Source organism: Rhinoderma darwinii, chromosome 2 (assembly GCF_050947455.1).
Source record: "Rhinoderma darwinii isolate aRhiDar2 chromosome 2, aRhiDar2.hap1, whole genome shotgun sequence".
NCBI lineage: Eukaryota > Metazoa > Chordata > Amphibia > Anura > Rhinodermatidae > Rhinoderma > Rhinoderma darwinii.
The window spans coordinates 421,820,789-421,833,489 of record NC_134688.1 but is presented as its reverse complement, the minus strand read 5'-3'; the positions used below and the strand labels follow the sequence as shown (position 1 = coordinate 421,833,489).

The following is a 12,701-nucleotide window of genomic DNA, read 5'->3' as shown; positions in this document are numbered from 1 at the left end:
TACGATCGTTCCTCCCCATACATTTCCATCATGTCGGCAGCACATCTCTCTGTTTACACAGGGAGATGTGCTGCTGACACCGATAATATTTCCTGCTGCATAAACGATAGGATCAGCCAATGAACGAGCCGTTCATTGGCTGATCGCTGCCCTGTTTACACAGGGCAATGATCGGGAGCGAGCATTCTATGAACGCTCATTTGCCCAATTATTCGCCCGTGTAAAAGGGCCTTTACAATTTCCTTGATCAAAATGATTTGCATATCTGTCACTAGGATATGCTGGATGGCTCACTTTGTTAATAAGTAACAATGGTTAGTATTTACAGAATTTCAATAACTTCATAATTGCTGTAAATTCTCTTCTGCTGTCCTCTTCATGGATCAGATGTACTTCTGGTTTGTCATTGTTCGATCACACACTTTTTTGATGCAAATTATTACATATCTATCCTTATGTCCAGAATGCGTTGCTATCGAAAAGATGTCTGCCAGGGGGTACACTTTTAAGTAGAGAACCACAGCACACGCCTATCCTCTCTAATGATGGGTTTACATTTTCTGATGCTTTAAACAAATTAATGTCTGCATTACTATCAAGTCTGTCTGATATTCACTCTAAAGGCCCTTGTACACGGGCCAATGATCGGGAAAACGAGCGTTCATATGAGCGATTGTTCCCAATCATTGCTCTGTGTAAGCAGGGCAATGATCAGCCGATGAATGACCAAGTGCCCATTCATCGGCTGATCGTATCGCTTATGCAGCAATAAATATTATCCTTGTTGGCAGCACATATTCCTGTGTAAAAAGGAGATGTGCTGCCGACTTGATAGAAATGTATGGGGACAAACGATTGTAGTAACGATCGCTATTCCCCATACATAACCAATCTTTGCTCCTTGTGAAAGGTGCAAACAAGTTCCGATCAATGAGCATTCTCGTTGATTGGCGCTCGTTTTCACAGCCCATATTGGTCAGTGTAAAAAGCCCTTTACATACAGAGTTATGCATAATGGGATTTCCCTTTAAATCATCATTTACACTCCACTGTCTCATGCACACGACCGTGTGTGCTGGCCGGGTCCCGTCAGTGATCCGTGAAAAGGTAGGACATGTCCTATCTTTCCACGGAACGGAAAGTCGGGTCCGTTTTCCCAGACACGATTCACCCGCTAAAGTAAATAGGTCCGTGACAACTATCGCGTGCCACTCGGATGACGTGAAAATCGTCCGGAGTGCCACTCGGTCGTGTGCAACGGGCATAGTGATCACAGTAGTTGAATTAAGGACATTTTATGTAGGACAGATGATCTCATCATTATGACCATATCCAATTAGCAAATATCTGTATGATTCTACATTCTCCATAAAACCAGCCTAGGAAAACCTCAAACTTAAAAACACATATACATGCTCTGCCGTCCCTGCCCCAATAGCTATTGACAAATGGGCCTACAATATATTGAAATAATATGTCAGTCCCTTCTGGGGAGGCTACAGGTCTGATTCAATGGTTGGGCACTAGGAAGGGGTTTTAGTGGTTAAACGATGGGTGCCATGACTCTTGAGTGATCATAGTGGTGCCCTATCTGAAGCTGATAATAAATTAGTTTACTTTTTACTCTACTGACAATTTTTAAGAGTCAGTCTGGTTGACTGAATGCCTCATATAAAGTGTCGTGTCTGTGTGATGAATCCAAAAGGCTAAAGGCAACAGTCTGGGCAGGGGCATTGCTATAGGGGCTGCCGAGGTAGCAGTGGCACCTGGGCACTTGCCGAAAGGCCCCTGTCCCACATAAGAAAACACCAGTATTATAAATGGCACATTTAGGTGAGGGGCCCTGTTACACATTTTGCATTGGGACCCAGGAGCTGCAAGCTAAAGCTCTATGCCTGGGAAACCAGATTATTGTCAATCTGCCTGGGAACAAAAAACAGATTTAGACCTGGAACATAAGTTTATGTCGGACGACAGTTAGTTAGTGTTTAACATGGTAAATTTTACTGATAATAAAATGAACTCTTAACGGGAGCCAGAATCTCTGGCTGGATCACATCCGTGACTTTTGTATACAGAATATTATATGGAACTACCATACTTATTTAGGTTTTCTTAGCAGCTGGCGACTTCCCTCAGTTTCTAACCTGGGTCATAATGTTATATGAAAACGGATGTAACAAGTCCAATGAAGTGGTAAGTAATTGGAGGGGGGAGGTTATTTAAATCAATGCTAATTCTCCATCTTTGACACTTCTCTGGATTCTCCTCTCAGCATGGGGCACACAAGAACTTCCTGAGGCTAAATAAGCAACATCATAGGGGCTTAGTCACCCCCATCAGACTTCAGGGTGGAACACAAGAGTCAGCAGCAGCAGGGGAGGAATCAGGGCTGGGAATAATAACCAGGCGGCAGAGTTATTTGAGTCACAGTAATAAGAAGCAGCTGCAGGCAGCTGGGCCGCCTCTTCTGTCTCCCTCATTGTTGCCTAGGCTGTTGTGAAGTGGGGAACAACGTGATACCGTTCCCGCTGGTGCAGATTTCATATGCCAGGTAAGCTGACATCCTGAACATGTATTAGTTAATACTGCCTGGCACAACAGATGGTGTCTGGAGCTAGATTACATGCCCCGTCTTCATGGAAACATTGCGATAATACTGTGGGGAAACCTGTTAATATAACTTTTGCTATGAAGAATATGCCACAAGTTATAATACCACTACTACTAATAGTATCTACTATGTACAGCACAAAATATTGTGGTACTGTGTTAGACAGAAAAATCTATGTGATGTTAAATACCTTTGTGTCGCGAAGGATAACAGTATTATAGGAGTGATACCTTTATTGGCTAACCAGAAAAATTATATTTATATTATAGCTTTCGGAGAGCAGGGACCCCTTTATCAGTTTACAAATGAATGACTGAAAGAAGAGTACAACATTTAAGAGATGTTACTCCAAAGACATTGTACAAAGACACAGTTTTTTTTTTGTTACAGATCATATGTTCTCCCCGTGTTTGCGTGGGTTTCCTCCGGGTACTCCAATTTCCTCCCACACCCCAAAAACATGCCGATAGGGAATTACGATTGTGAGCCCCAATGGGGACAGTAAAAAAATAAGACCTCTGTACAGCGCTGCGTAATATGTTGGCGCTATATAAGTAACTGAAATAAATAAATAAAATCCTGCCCATTAAAGGGGTTTTCTGAATTATTAAAAAAAAAAACTGACAGGGATAGGAGAGATGCATTAAAAAAAAAAAAAACATTACTCACCTCAGAGATTCTGGTCCACCCCGCCGCTGTTTAGTGACATAGCTGCAGAGATGACTTACCCGTATACTCACCTGATCTCTTCAGCCAATCACTGGCCTCATACCTGTGCCGTATACCCACGGATTCCAGTGACTGGCTGCAATGATGAAGTGGGTATACAAGCAAGTCATGGTTGCCGCCATCTCAGTAAACAGCAGCGTTGAGGACCAGAGCGGTGTCGCTTGAACATCGAGGATTTTGTTCCGCAAGCCTCCTAGCCCTGCCACTTTTTTTAATAACTCGGAAAACCCCTTTAATGCTTACAATCTAAAGTCAGTATGGATGAATGCAAGTGAGGAAGGAAGACATATGTGGAGTTGTATGTGCATTAATGTCGTATAGATTAGTTAGCTGCTATCTGCACATTGTCCTGGTCATTGTTGAGATGCCCCTTGTGTTGTTAGAAGCCGTTGCCATGCCTGTGCTAGTTGCACAATGTTCCTGGTTATTCTCACTTCTCCCAGGGTATATTACTTCTGCCTGTGTTAGATGCGGTTCAGATCTCTTGGTATTTCCTGCTCTCATGTTACTGCCACAATTCTGCAGATTTCACCCCAGTCAGGCTTTGTGCAGCATTGTTATGGGATGATCTAGCAATGGCTCTCTAGCACACACTGGGCTTTATGTAAAATCTTTCTCTGAGATGTTTTATGAGTGAGGTAAGATGTTTTTTTATTAACTTTCGGAAAATATTTTCAGGCTTCTCTTGGCTTTTGTTCTTCGCACACGTATTGATTCTTTCATGCTGCTTCCAAACAAAAAAATATGTGCGCTAAGCCAAGAGGACACTAGTGTTCAAGTGTTGTTTTTGTTCCTTAATATTTCAATGTAAGTTGCCCCAAGCTACACGTAAGACAGGTTGATGTTTATTGAGCAGGAAATGTTGCGCCTGTGGTTTTTCTAGACACATGAAAGGCTTAGGATCTGTTCACACACACCTGATGGACCCCCTTACAAGTTTATGGGATCTGTTAGAGAAAAAACAGATTATAATGGCTCTGTCATATCAGTAATTGCTTGTGTAAAAACAAAAAAATGTACAATTATGCAAGTGTGTGCAATTTTATGATTGTGTGGAAGCTGGACACACTTGCAGGATAACCTCATGAGAACATGAAGGACATAAAAAACAGGAATGAGGGCCAGTATCCCTTTAGGGAGTGTTCACATCAGCGCCACCCTTCCGTTGATGGGTTCCGCTAGACCTTTCCGATAGAGGAACCCATCAACGGAAAGACAAATGGAACCATAGCTTTCGTTTGCATTACCATTGATTTCAATGGTAATGCTTCCATTGCAAATTGTTTCCAATTCCAATTACAAAAACAATACTGTAGTCGACTGCACTATTGTTTCCGCCAAAAAAAACGGAAACCTTACAGAACGGAAATGAACAGGAACTTCTGACATGTCGCTATGACATGACAAAAGTTTTTTAAATGTTTAGAAGCCCTCTAAGAAGTATAATTTGGTGAGTATTACTCAATTTTTTTAAGAATTGCCTGTATATGGGATAATTGTGAGTAATATACTACTAGAGATTGAATTGGTTTTGCCTTTTTCTTTAATGGGTTTGTTACAAACTAGGTCTACCATAATACGAGACAAATTGTCTATGTTGATCTTAGGAGATACGAGAAAAGCTTGTTCAGTTATAAGAAAACAGTTTGGCTTGTCACTCTCTGTGTCTAGTTATTTATGAGTAAATGAGCATCCCAATATAAGAGGTCTCATAGGCCTAAGATCTGGGACTATTGAAAAGATGAGGGTTAACGTTTGTAACAGACATTTTTCGTCAGGAGGCTGGTTCACCAATGGGCTTGCAGAAAAATATTGATCTTCCAGAAACTCATATTTTTAAGTTATATAGTTCTACTCCTCCATTTTACCTTAGCTAAGGTAAGGGTAACTAGATTTTGATAATTTTAGCAATTTTAAAAGAATTACATTATTTCAGGGATACAAGATTCTTGGTGATAGTAAGGATGTAGGGGAAATAGGTACTAATATAGAGAAATGGGAAAAAAATGGCAAAGTCTTTGCTACAAGTGGTTGAGAGGAGGCTGTTAAAATGTTTTCGTACGATTAATAAGGTTAGTAAGTCAGAAAAATGGAGAGAGATCTGTTTTATGTTATATAACCATGCTTATATTGGATATAATCTACCGTTAGAAAACGATATAAGGGACTACAAATAGGAATGCTCTAAGTGTAAACATTATAGGTAAAACTTAGAGCTCCGATGAGATAGCCCCTATTCTAGAACAAGGTATATAATCTTTTAGGGCAAATGGGGGTTTTCTGAATTTAAGTTATTTATTTCACTGTGGACAACGTGTTGAAGAGGTTGTAGGAGGGGTAAGATTCCAGACATTGTTCATATGGTTCTGTCAGTAGTGAAAATAAATATTTTAAGACATTATATAATAGAAGCTTCTCCCTCAGTAGTTTGGGTAGTTGAAGGCTTAAAGCAATTGATTAAAAAAACAAAACTGAGATCTTGACTGTGCGAATGTTAGGAATCTTAAATGTATTCTTCCTTAGGCCCTATGCACACAACCGTGCCCGTAATTACAACCCGTAATTACGGGCACGGCCGGCAGAGGACGGCCGCGGGCAGCTGGCCGTTTTTACGGGCCGTTTTCCCATTATAAAGTATAGGAGCACGGTCCTTAAAATAAGAAAATAGGACATGTCCTATTTTTTTGGGCCGGTTTCTACGTCACGGACACCCTCCCATAGACATACGGGAAGGTGTCCGCCGGCCATAGAAATGAATGGGCCCATAATTATGGACCGTAAATACAGTCCGCAATTACGGGTGATTTTACGGTTGTGTGCATGGGGCCTTAGATGGTAGAGTTTTATAAGCAATATCTAAAGAGGAGAGGGATAGTTTAGGAAGAAAATATGAGGTTAAATCTTTGGGGTTCAATATTAGTATTTAATTGTATTTAGGTGTATAAGAGACACTTTGTTATAAAGATCTGGTGCTCATGGGAAGGGGATATGTATTTATCTAAGTATGTTACTACTATCGAGGAAATGTCTATGGAGTCGTCTTTATTGAGGGTTCAAAACAAATCTGCATCCTCAAACTAAAGGAAAAACCCTTTTGAGTTTCGCCAGAAGAACACTGGTCAAACTCACACTGAGTTAAAAGCCAATCCTTCACTGTTGACCTCAGGAAATTAGATGAAGAATTATTTATTTTCTTATGGATACAGATGTAGCAATCTTTAACTTTAATTTTTAACGTGTTAAATACACAGTGGCAAGAAACTTCAATTTGACTTTTTTAATGGTTTTCAAATACTTAAGTGATAAGTTATAACGCTGCAGCAAGTTATCAGAGTCAAGATAAGTATTGATACATATGTATGTCCACATGGAGTAATGAGTATATGCCATCCATTATAATCTGAAGATCTCAAGATCAGCATGTAGGCTAAATTCACACAGCATATTTTACAGGCTGAAAAATACGAGGCTGATTTCAAGAGAAATCATCCTCTGAAATCCAGGCATTTACTAGCGTATTTTAAAAGCGTTTTTCAATTTTGGAAAGCACGTATTGTGACGTATTTTCATATTAAAGCATATTTTTGGAGCATTTTTGGAAACGTCAATGGGAAAGCCTTCAATGAAAAAAATCAGCTTGTACAAAGCTTCAAGAAGTGACATGTCACTTCTTTTTATTCAAAGCATTTCACTGAGTGGTGCAGCCACAGGCCCTAGATTCCAGGCAGGAGCTACTAGTGAGGGGACCGCGCTCTCCTTTCTACTCTACAGGAGTTGTGGAAACAGCCGAGGAGGTGCTACTCAGCTGTTTCCATATCTCCCGTAGAACAGATTGGAGAGAGCTGCGCATGCCCCCTCACCGCTAGCCCCCGCCTGTAATCTACAGCCAGCGAGTGACCCCCGTTCTCAATATAGGTGTAGGTCCCAGAGCTGGGATCGACATCTATCAGACATTTATGGCATATCTTGCGGCTATGCCATAAATGTCTTCGTTTGGAATACCCCTTTAAAGAGAATCTCCTACCAGAATAACCCCTTTAATAATTAGTTCCTATAAGATGATTTTTATGATGTCATTCAGCAGGGTGTTATTGCAATGGCTGAAAGGTGCCCCAAACGATTCTATGCACTGCTTAGAAGTGGTCACCATATGCTACTTATGGTGCACCCTAATAGTGCATTTGACAAGCCTTTTAGGTTACAAAACTTTAATGCAACTCTTTCTGTAGGATACGTTACCACTTTTTCCTTTGAGATAAACATAGTGGAATATACAGATCTTCTAAACAATACTGGTGGTTATCTTTTTTAATTGTGTTAACTTGTTTTGTAGATATGATTTAGTTCCCTCATTACTTTCTTATTGTAAATATAACTTATGTACAACAAGAAATAAAAAAAATAAAAATTGTGTCCCTGCTCATAGGTAATGTTAAAATTGTCTGGGATCGATGTGCAGGTTTGCAGGAATGTAAATGTAAACTGGGAAATAACAAAGAGTAACTGAGTCATTGAATGGTTTCTCAGACAAAGACATGCTAACAAGGAAAACACAACATTTTGCATTTTATGGGTAATTGCTCTTTAAATTGAAATGCAAAATGCAAAAAAAGAGAGGTTCACTTGGGAGACAAATAGTTGTGTTTTGTTCTTTGTCAGAAACATAAAACACATTACTTCTTTTATTTATAATAGGAAGCTTTGTTCCCATAGTCTGGAGACTTGACAGTTGTTAAGGATGAGCGTCTTACCCCCAGTGCGTCGAGATCGGATTGTGGCAGAGCTCCCCCAGGTAAGAACAGATGTTACTAGTTTATATTCTAAATATTTCCATTCTGTTTCCAGGAAATTGTATTAAATTATAATTTAACAGATAAATGTTCCACTTCAACAGTTTCTGCAGCACTGGCGTTATAGCACACTTAGGCCTCATGCACACGAACGTATTTTATTCCTCCCGTAAATACTGGCATAAATACGGGTCCTTTGTCACACGTATTCGACCCGTATTCCACCAGTATTTATGGACCCGTGTCCGTAAATACGGGTCCGGTGTCACCAGTATTCCACTCGTATTTACAGACCTGTTTTCTCTGCACTAATCGGCAGCCCCTTCTCTCTATCATTGCTGGAAAGAGAGAAGGGGCAGCCCTTTCGGGCAGAGTTTCTGCAGCGATTGAAAGTAAAAGAAGTTCATACGTACTGTTGTCTTGGTGACGCGTCCCTCTTTTGACATCCAGTCCGACCTCCCTGGATGACACGGCAGTCCATGTGACCGCTGCAGCCTGTGATTGGCCTGTGATTGGCTGCAGCGGTCACATGGGATGAAACGTCATCCCGGGAGGCCGGACTGGAGGAAGAAGCAGGGAGTTCTGGGTAAGTTAACTTTTAATACTATTAACTCCAGCGGTAGTCACTGTCCCGGGTGCTGAAAGAGTTACTGCCGATCAGTTATCTCTTTCAGCACTCTGGACAGTGACTATCCCCTGACGTCGCCTAGCAACGCTCCCGTAATTATGGTGCACACACGTAGCCACCCGTAATTACGGGAGCCCCATAGACTTCTATGGGCCTGCCCGTGCCGTTATTACGGCCTGAAATAGGACATGTTCTATATTTTTCAACGTCACGGGCACCTTCCCGTAAGCATACAGGAAGGTACCCGTGGCCAATAGGAGTCTATGGTCCCGTAATTACGGGCCGTAATTACGGGCTGTAATTACGCCTCGTAATTACGGGCGTTTTTACGTTCGTGTGCATGAGGCCTTACTTGTTACATGGTTCTTAGCACCCTAATAGCCGGATTTGCATTGGATGCCTGCTGGCTCCTGCCTTCACTTAAATTGGCAATTCTATCAGATCATACAACAATCTCATGTCTATGGTAACTGGAGGACTGTCCCTCAAATTCTAGCAAGAGGAGAAAGAGGAATTAGTCAGGTTTAGTAACAACCTGCACAATCCTGTTGTTCTTCCAAGAACAGCAGTGTCCGTGATATCTGGTGGACACTTATGCCATGCTCGCCAACATGTCAGATTAACCAACTCAAATAGGCATGTTTATGGTAAGAGTTGGGGAAGATAGCTGTTGTCTCATGTCTATTCCCAGCTTTATCCTTTAATTATTTTCCGTCTTTGAAATTTACAAGCAACTATAAAGGGGTCTTCAAAGAATCATTTATTACCTGCCCACTGGATAGGTGATAAGTGTCGGATAGCTGGGACTCCTACACACTAGACCATTCTAGTGATCGGTGGGGGTCCGAGAGATCAGACACATCACCTATCCTGGTAAGCCAAAACCAGGAGTCCAAAACACGGAAGAGATGTAAATCTTTCTATTATACTTTTTCTTATTATTTTTCCACTCCTGGATTTGGCATATAAATACTGATGTAAAATTCTGACCAAAACACTACCATGTGAAAGTGCCATAGGTGTGCGTTGTGGCATATTTCGATTCCTGCATGGAGGCAAAGACTGTTTTACCGAGGGTAAGTGTTGATCTTCAACCTCACACAATCCTGCTATGTAAATATCTTGGGGTACTATATGTCTTCTTCCTCAATAGTATCAATCTTAGTGCCTGCAATGTACATAAACATAGTCATCTGTATAAAAAATAGTACTCCATTTACTAGATATTGCATGAAGCAGCTCTTTCTACAGATGAGTAGTGGCCATGCCATGCTGCGCAGGTGGTGAAGGTGTCACGAAGGGTGCGTGGACCCACTGTAATGGCCGGAGGGAGGTGAAGGGAAAGTGAGCCCTAATCTACCCACCGCCCTGTCCCTGCCTACTTGCAACGACCCGCCCTAGGCGACGAGGTACAACTGGGCGGCGGTCCCTACGCTGTCTAAGTGCACAGGAAAACAAACAGGGAACATGCAAGGGAAGGGGCAGTAGCCACGGAACGCCACGAGGAAACGGAGCGGCGAACGGACAGTCAGGACCAGGACGAAGTGAGTACACCCAAGCGGGCAAGGAGACAGAAGCAAGCCAGGGGCAAAGCAAGGCAGGTCAAGCAGAACTGCAGCAAGGCAGAAGCACGGCAGAAGCAGGCTGGAGCAAGCAGCAGTGGGGCGAGGAATCCAAAAGAATTACAAGCACTGAGGGAGAGAACAGGGCAGGTAATAAAGGACAGGGGGCGGAGCTAACTCCGACAGACCAGGCCGCGATAGGCTCTCCCACTCCTGAGCCTGCCACCCTGGTTGGTGGGAGATGGTGTCAGTCGAACAGGTCTGGCCTCAGGTGTGGATTGATTAATCCCAGGAGTATACCTAGATGAAGTACCTGGCAGATCCCTAACAGTACTCCCCCTTTTATGAGGGGCCACCGGACCCTTACTAAGGGGACCCGGTTTAGTGGGGAAGAGAAGGTGGAACCTCCTGATCAATACCCCAGCGTGAACATCACGGGCAGGTACCCAAGTCCTCTCCTCCGGCCCGTATCCTCTCCAATGGACCAGGTACTGGAGGGAGCCCTGGACCATCCTACTGTCCATAATCTTGGCCACCTCGAATTCCACCCCCTCAGGGGTGAGAACGGGAACAGGAGGTATCCTCGAGGGGGACCAGGACGGGGAGCAGCGTTTAAGGAGGGAGGCATGGAAGACGTCATGTATGCGAAATGATGGGGGGAGCTCCAGACGGAAGGATACAGGGTTGAGGACTTCAATGATCTTATAAGGTCCAATAAATCGGGGAGCAAACTTCCTGGACGGGACCTTAAGGCGCAAGTTCCTGGACGACAACCAGACCAAATCCCCGACGACAAACCGGGGGTTAGCAGAACGTCTACTATCCGCCTGAATCTTTTGTGCGCTCTGGGACGCCTCTAGGTTCTTCTGAACCTGGGCCCAGACAGTGCACAGTTCCCGATGAACATCCTCTACCTCAGGATTATTGGAACAACCAGGGGAGACGGAGGAGAATCTTGGGTTAAACCCGAAATTACAGAAAAACGGGGAGACCCCTGACGAGTTACTGACCCGGTTATTCAAGGAAAATTCAGCAAGGGGAAGGAATGAGACCCAATCGAATTGACAGTCAGAGATGAAACATCTTAAATATTGTTCCAGGGATTGGTTGGTCCTTTCCGTTTGGCCATTAGTTTCGGGATGGAAGGCGGAGGAGAAGGACAGATCAATCTCCAACTTTTTACAAAAAGCTCTCCAAAATAAGGAAACAAATTGTACCCCTCTGTCAGAAACGATATTGACTGGGGCCCCATGGAGACGCAGGATGTGTTTCACAAACAAAGAAGCTAACGTCTTGGCGTTAGGTAGCTTCTTAAGGGGCACAAAGTGGCACATCTTGCTGAAGCGGTCGACTACCACCCACACCACCGACTTGCCCTGAGATGGAGGCAAATCGGTGATAAAATCCATGGAGATATGGGTCCAAGGTCTCTGGGGAATGGGCAAGGAAAGTAGTAGGCCCGCAGGTCGGGACCTAGGGGTTTTGGACCTAGCGCAAACCTCACAAGCGGCGACGTAAGCCCTAACGTCTTTAGGCAACCCAGGCCACCAATAGTTTCTGGTAATGAGGTGTTTGGTGCCCAAGATGCCAGGATGACCAGATAGAGCGGAGTCATGGTTTTCCCTGAGTACCCTCAGCCGGTATTGCAGGGGAACAAACAGTTTGTCCCCAGGGACGTTCCCGGGAGCTGCACCCTGATCAGCCGCGATATCAGAAGCTAAATCAGAATCCGTGGCAGAGACGATTATACCAGGGGGTAAAATACAAGCAGGATCCTTCTCAGAAGGAGGATTGGCCATGAAACTACGTGACAGAGCATCAGCCTTAATATTCTTGGACCCAGCCCTATAGGTAACCAAGAAATTAAATCTGGTAAAGAATAGTGCCCACCGAGCTTGTCTAGGATTAAGCCTCCGGGCCGATTCTAGGAAAACCAGATTCTTGTGATCCGTAAGGACCGTTACCTGGTGTCTGGCCCCCTCCAGGAAGTGCCGCCACTCCTCAAAAGCCCATTTAATGGCTAGAAGTTCGCGGTTGCCAATATCATAGTTACTCTCCGTGGGCGAAAACTTCCTAGAGAAGTAAGCACAGGGGCGGAGATGGGTGAGGGAGCTGGTACCCTGGGACAAGACGGCCCCCACTCCCACCTCGGAAGCGTCAACCTCCACAATAAATGGCTCCTCTTGGTTGGGCTGAATCAGCACGGGGGCCGAGATAAAGCACTTCTTGAGGGTCTCAAAGGCCTGGACGGCCTCAGGGGGCCAATGGAGGACATCAGCACCCTTGCGGGTAAGGTCCGTAAGAGGCTTAGCGACGACCGAGAAGTTGGCAATAAATCTCCTGTAATAGTTGGCGAACCCTAAAAAACACTGTAACGC

The 12,701-nt window shown here is 43.7% G+C and overlaps 1 protein-coding gene across 2 annotated transcripts in view; it reads left to right on the top strand.

The window, feature by feature from the left end:
- The first annotated feature begins 2,399 nt into the window (after window positions 1-2,399).
- The window catches only part of RAB34 (RAB34, member RAS oncogene family), a 41,275-nt gene continuing 30,973 nt past the window's right edge, over window positions 2,400-12,701 (top strand). For both annotated transcript variants that reach the window (XM_075850856.1, XM_075850855.1), the window contains exons 1-2: window positions 2,400-2,554; window positions 8,039-8,135. In XM_075850856.1, coding sequence (XP_075706971.1) covers window positions 8,082-8,135 — 54 coding nt within the window. In that variant the 5' untranslated portion in view covers window positions 2,400-2,554; window positions 8,039-8,081. The remainder of the gene's footprint in view (window positions 2,555-8,038; window positions 8,136-12,701) is intronic.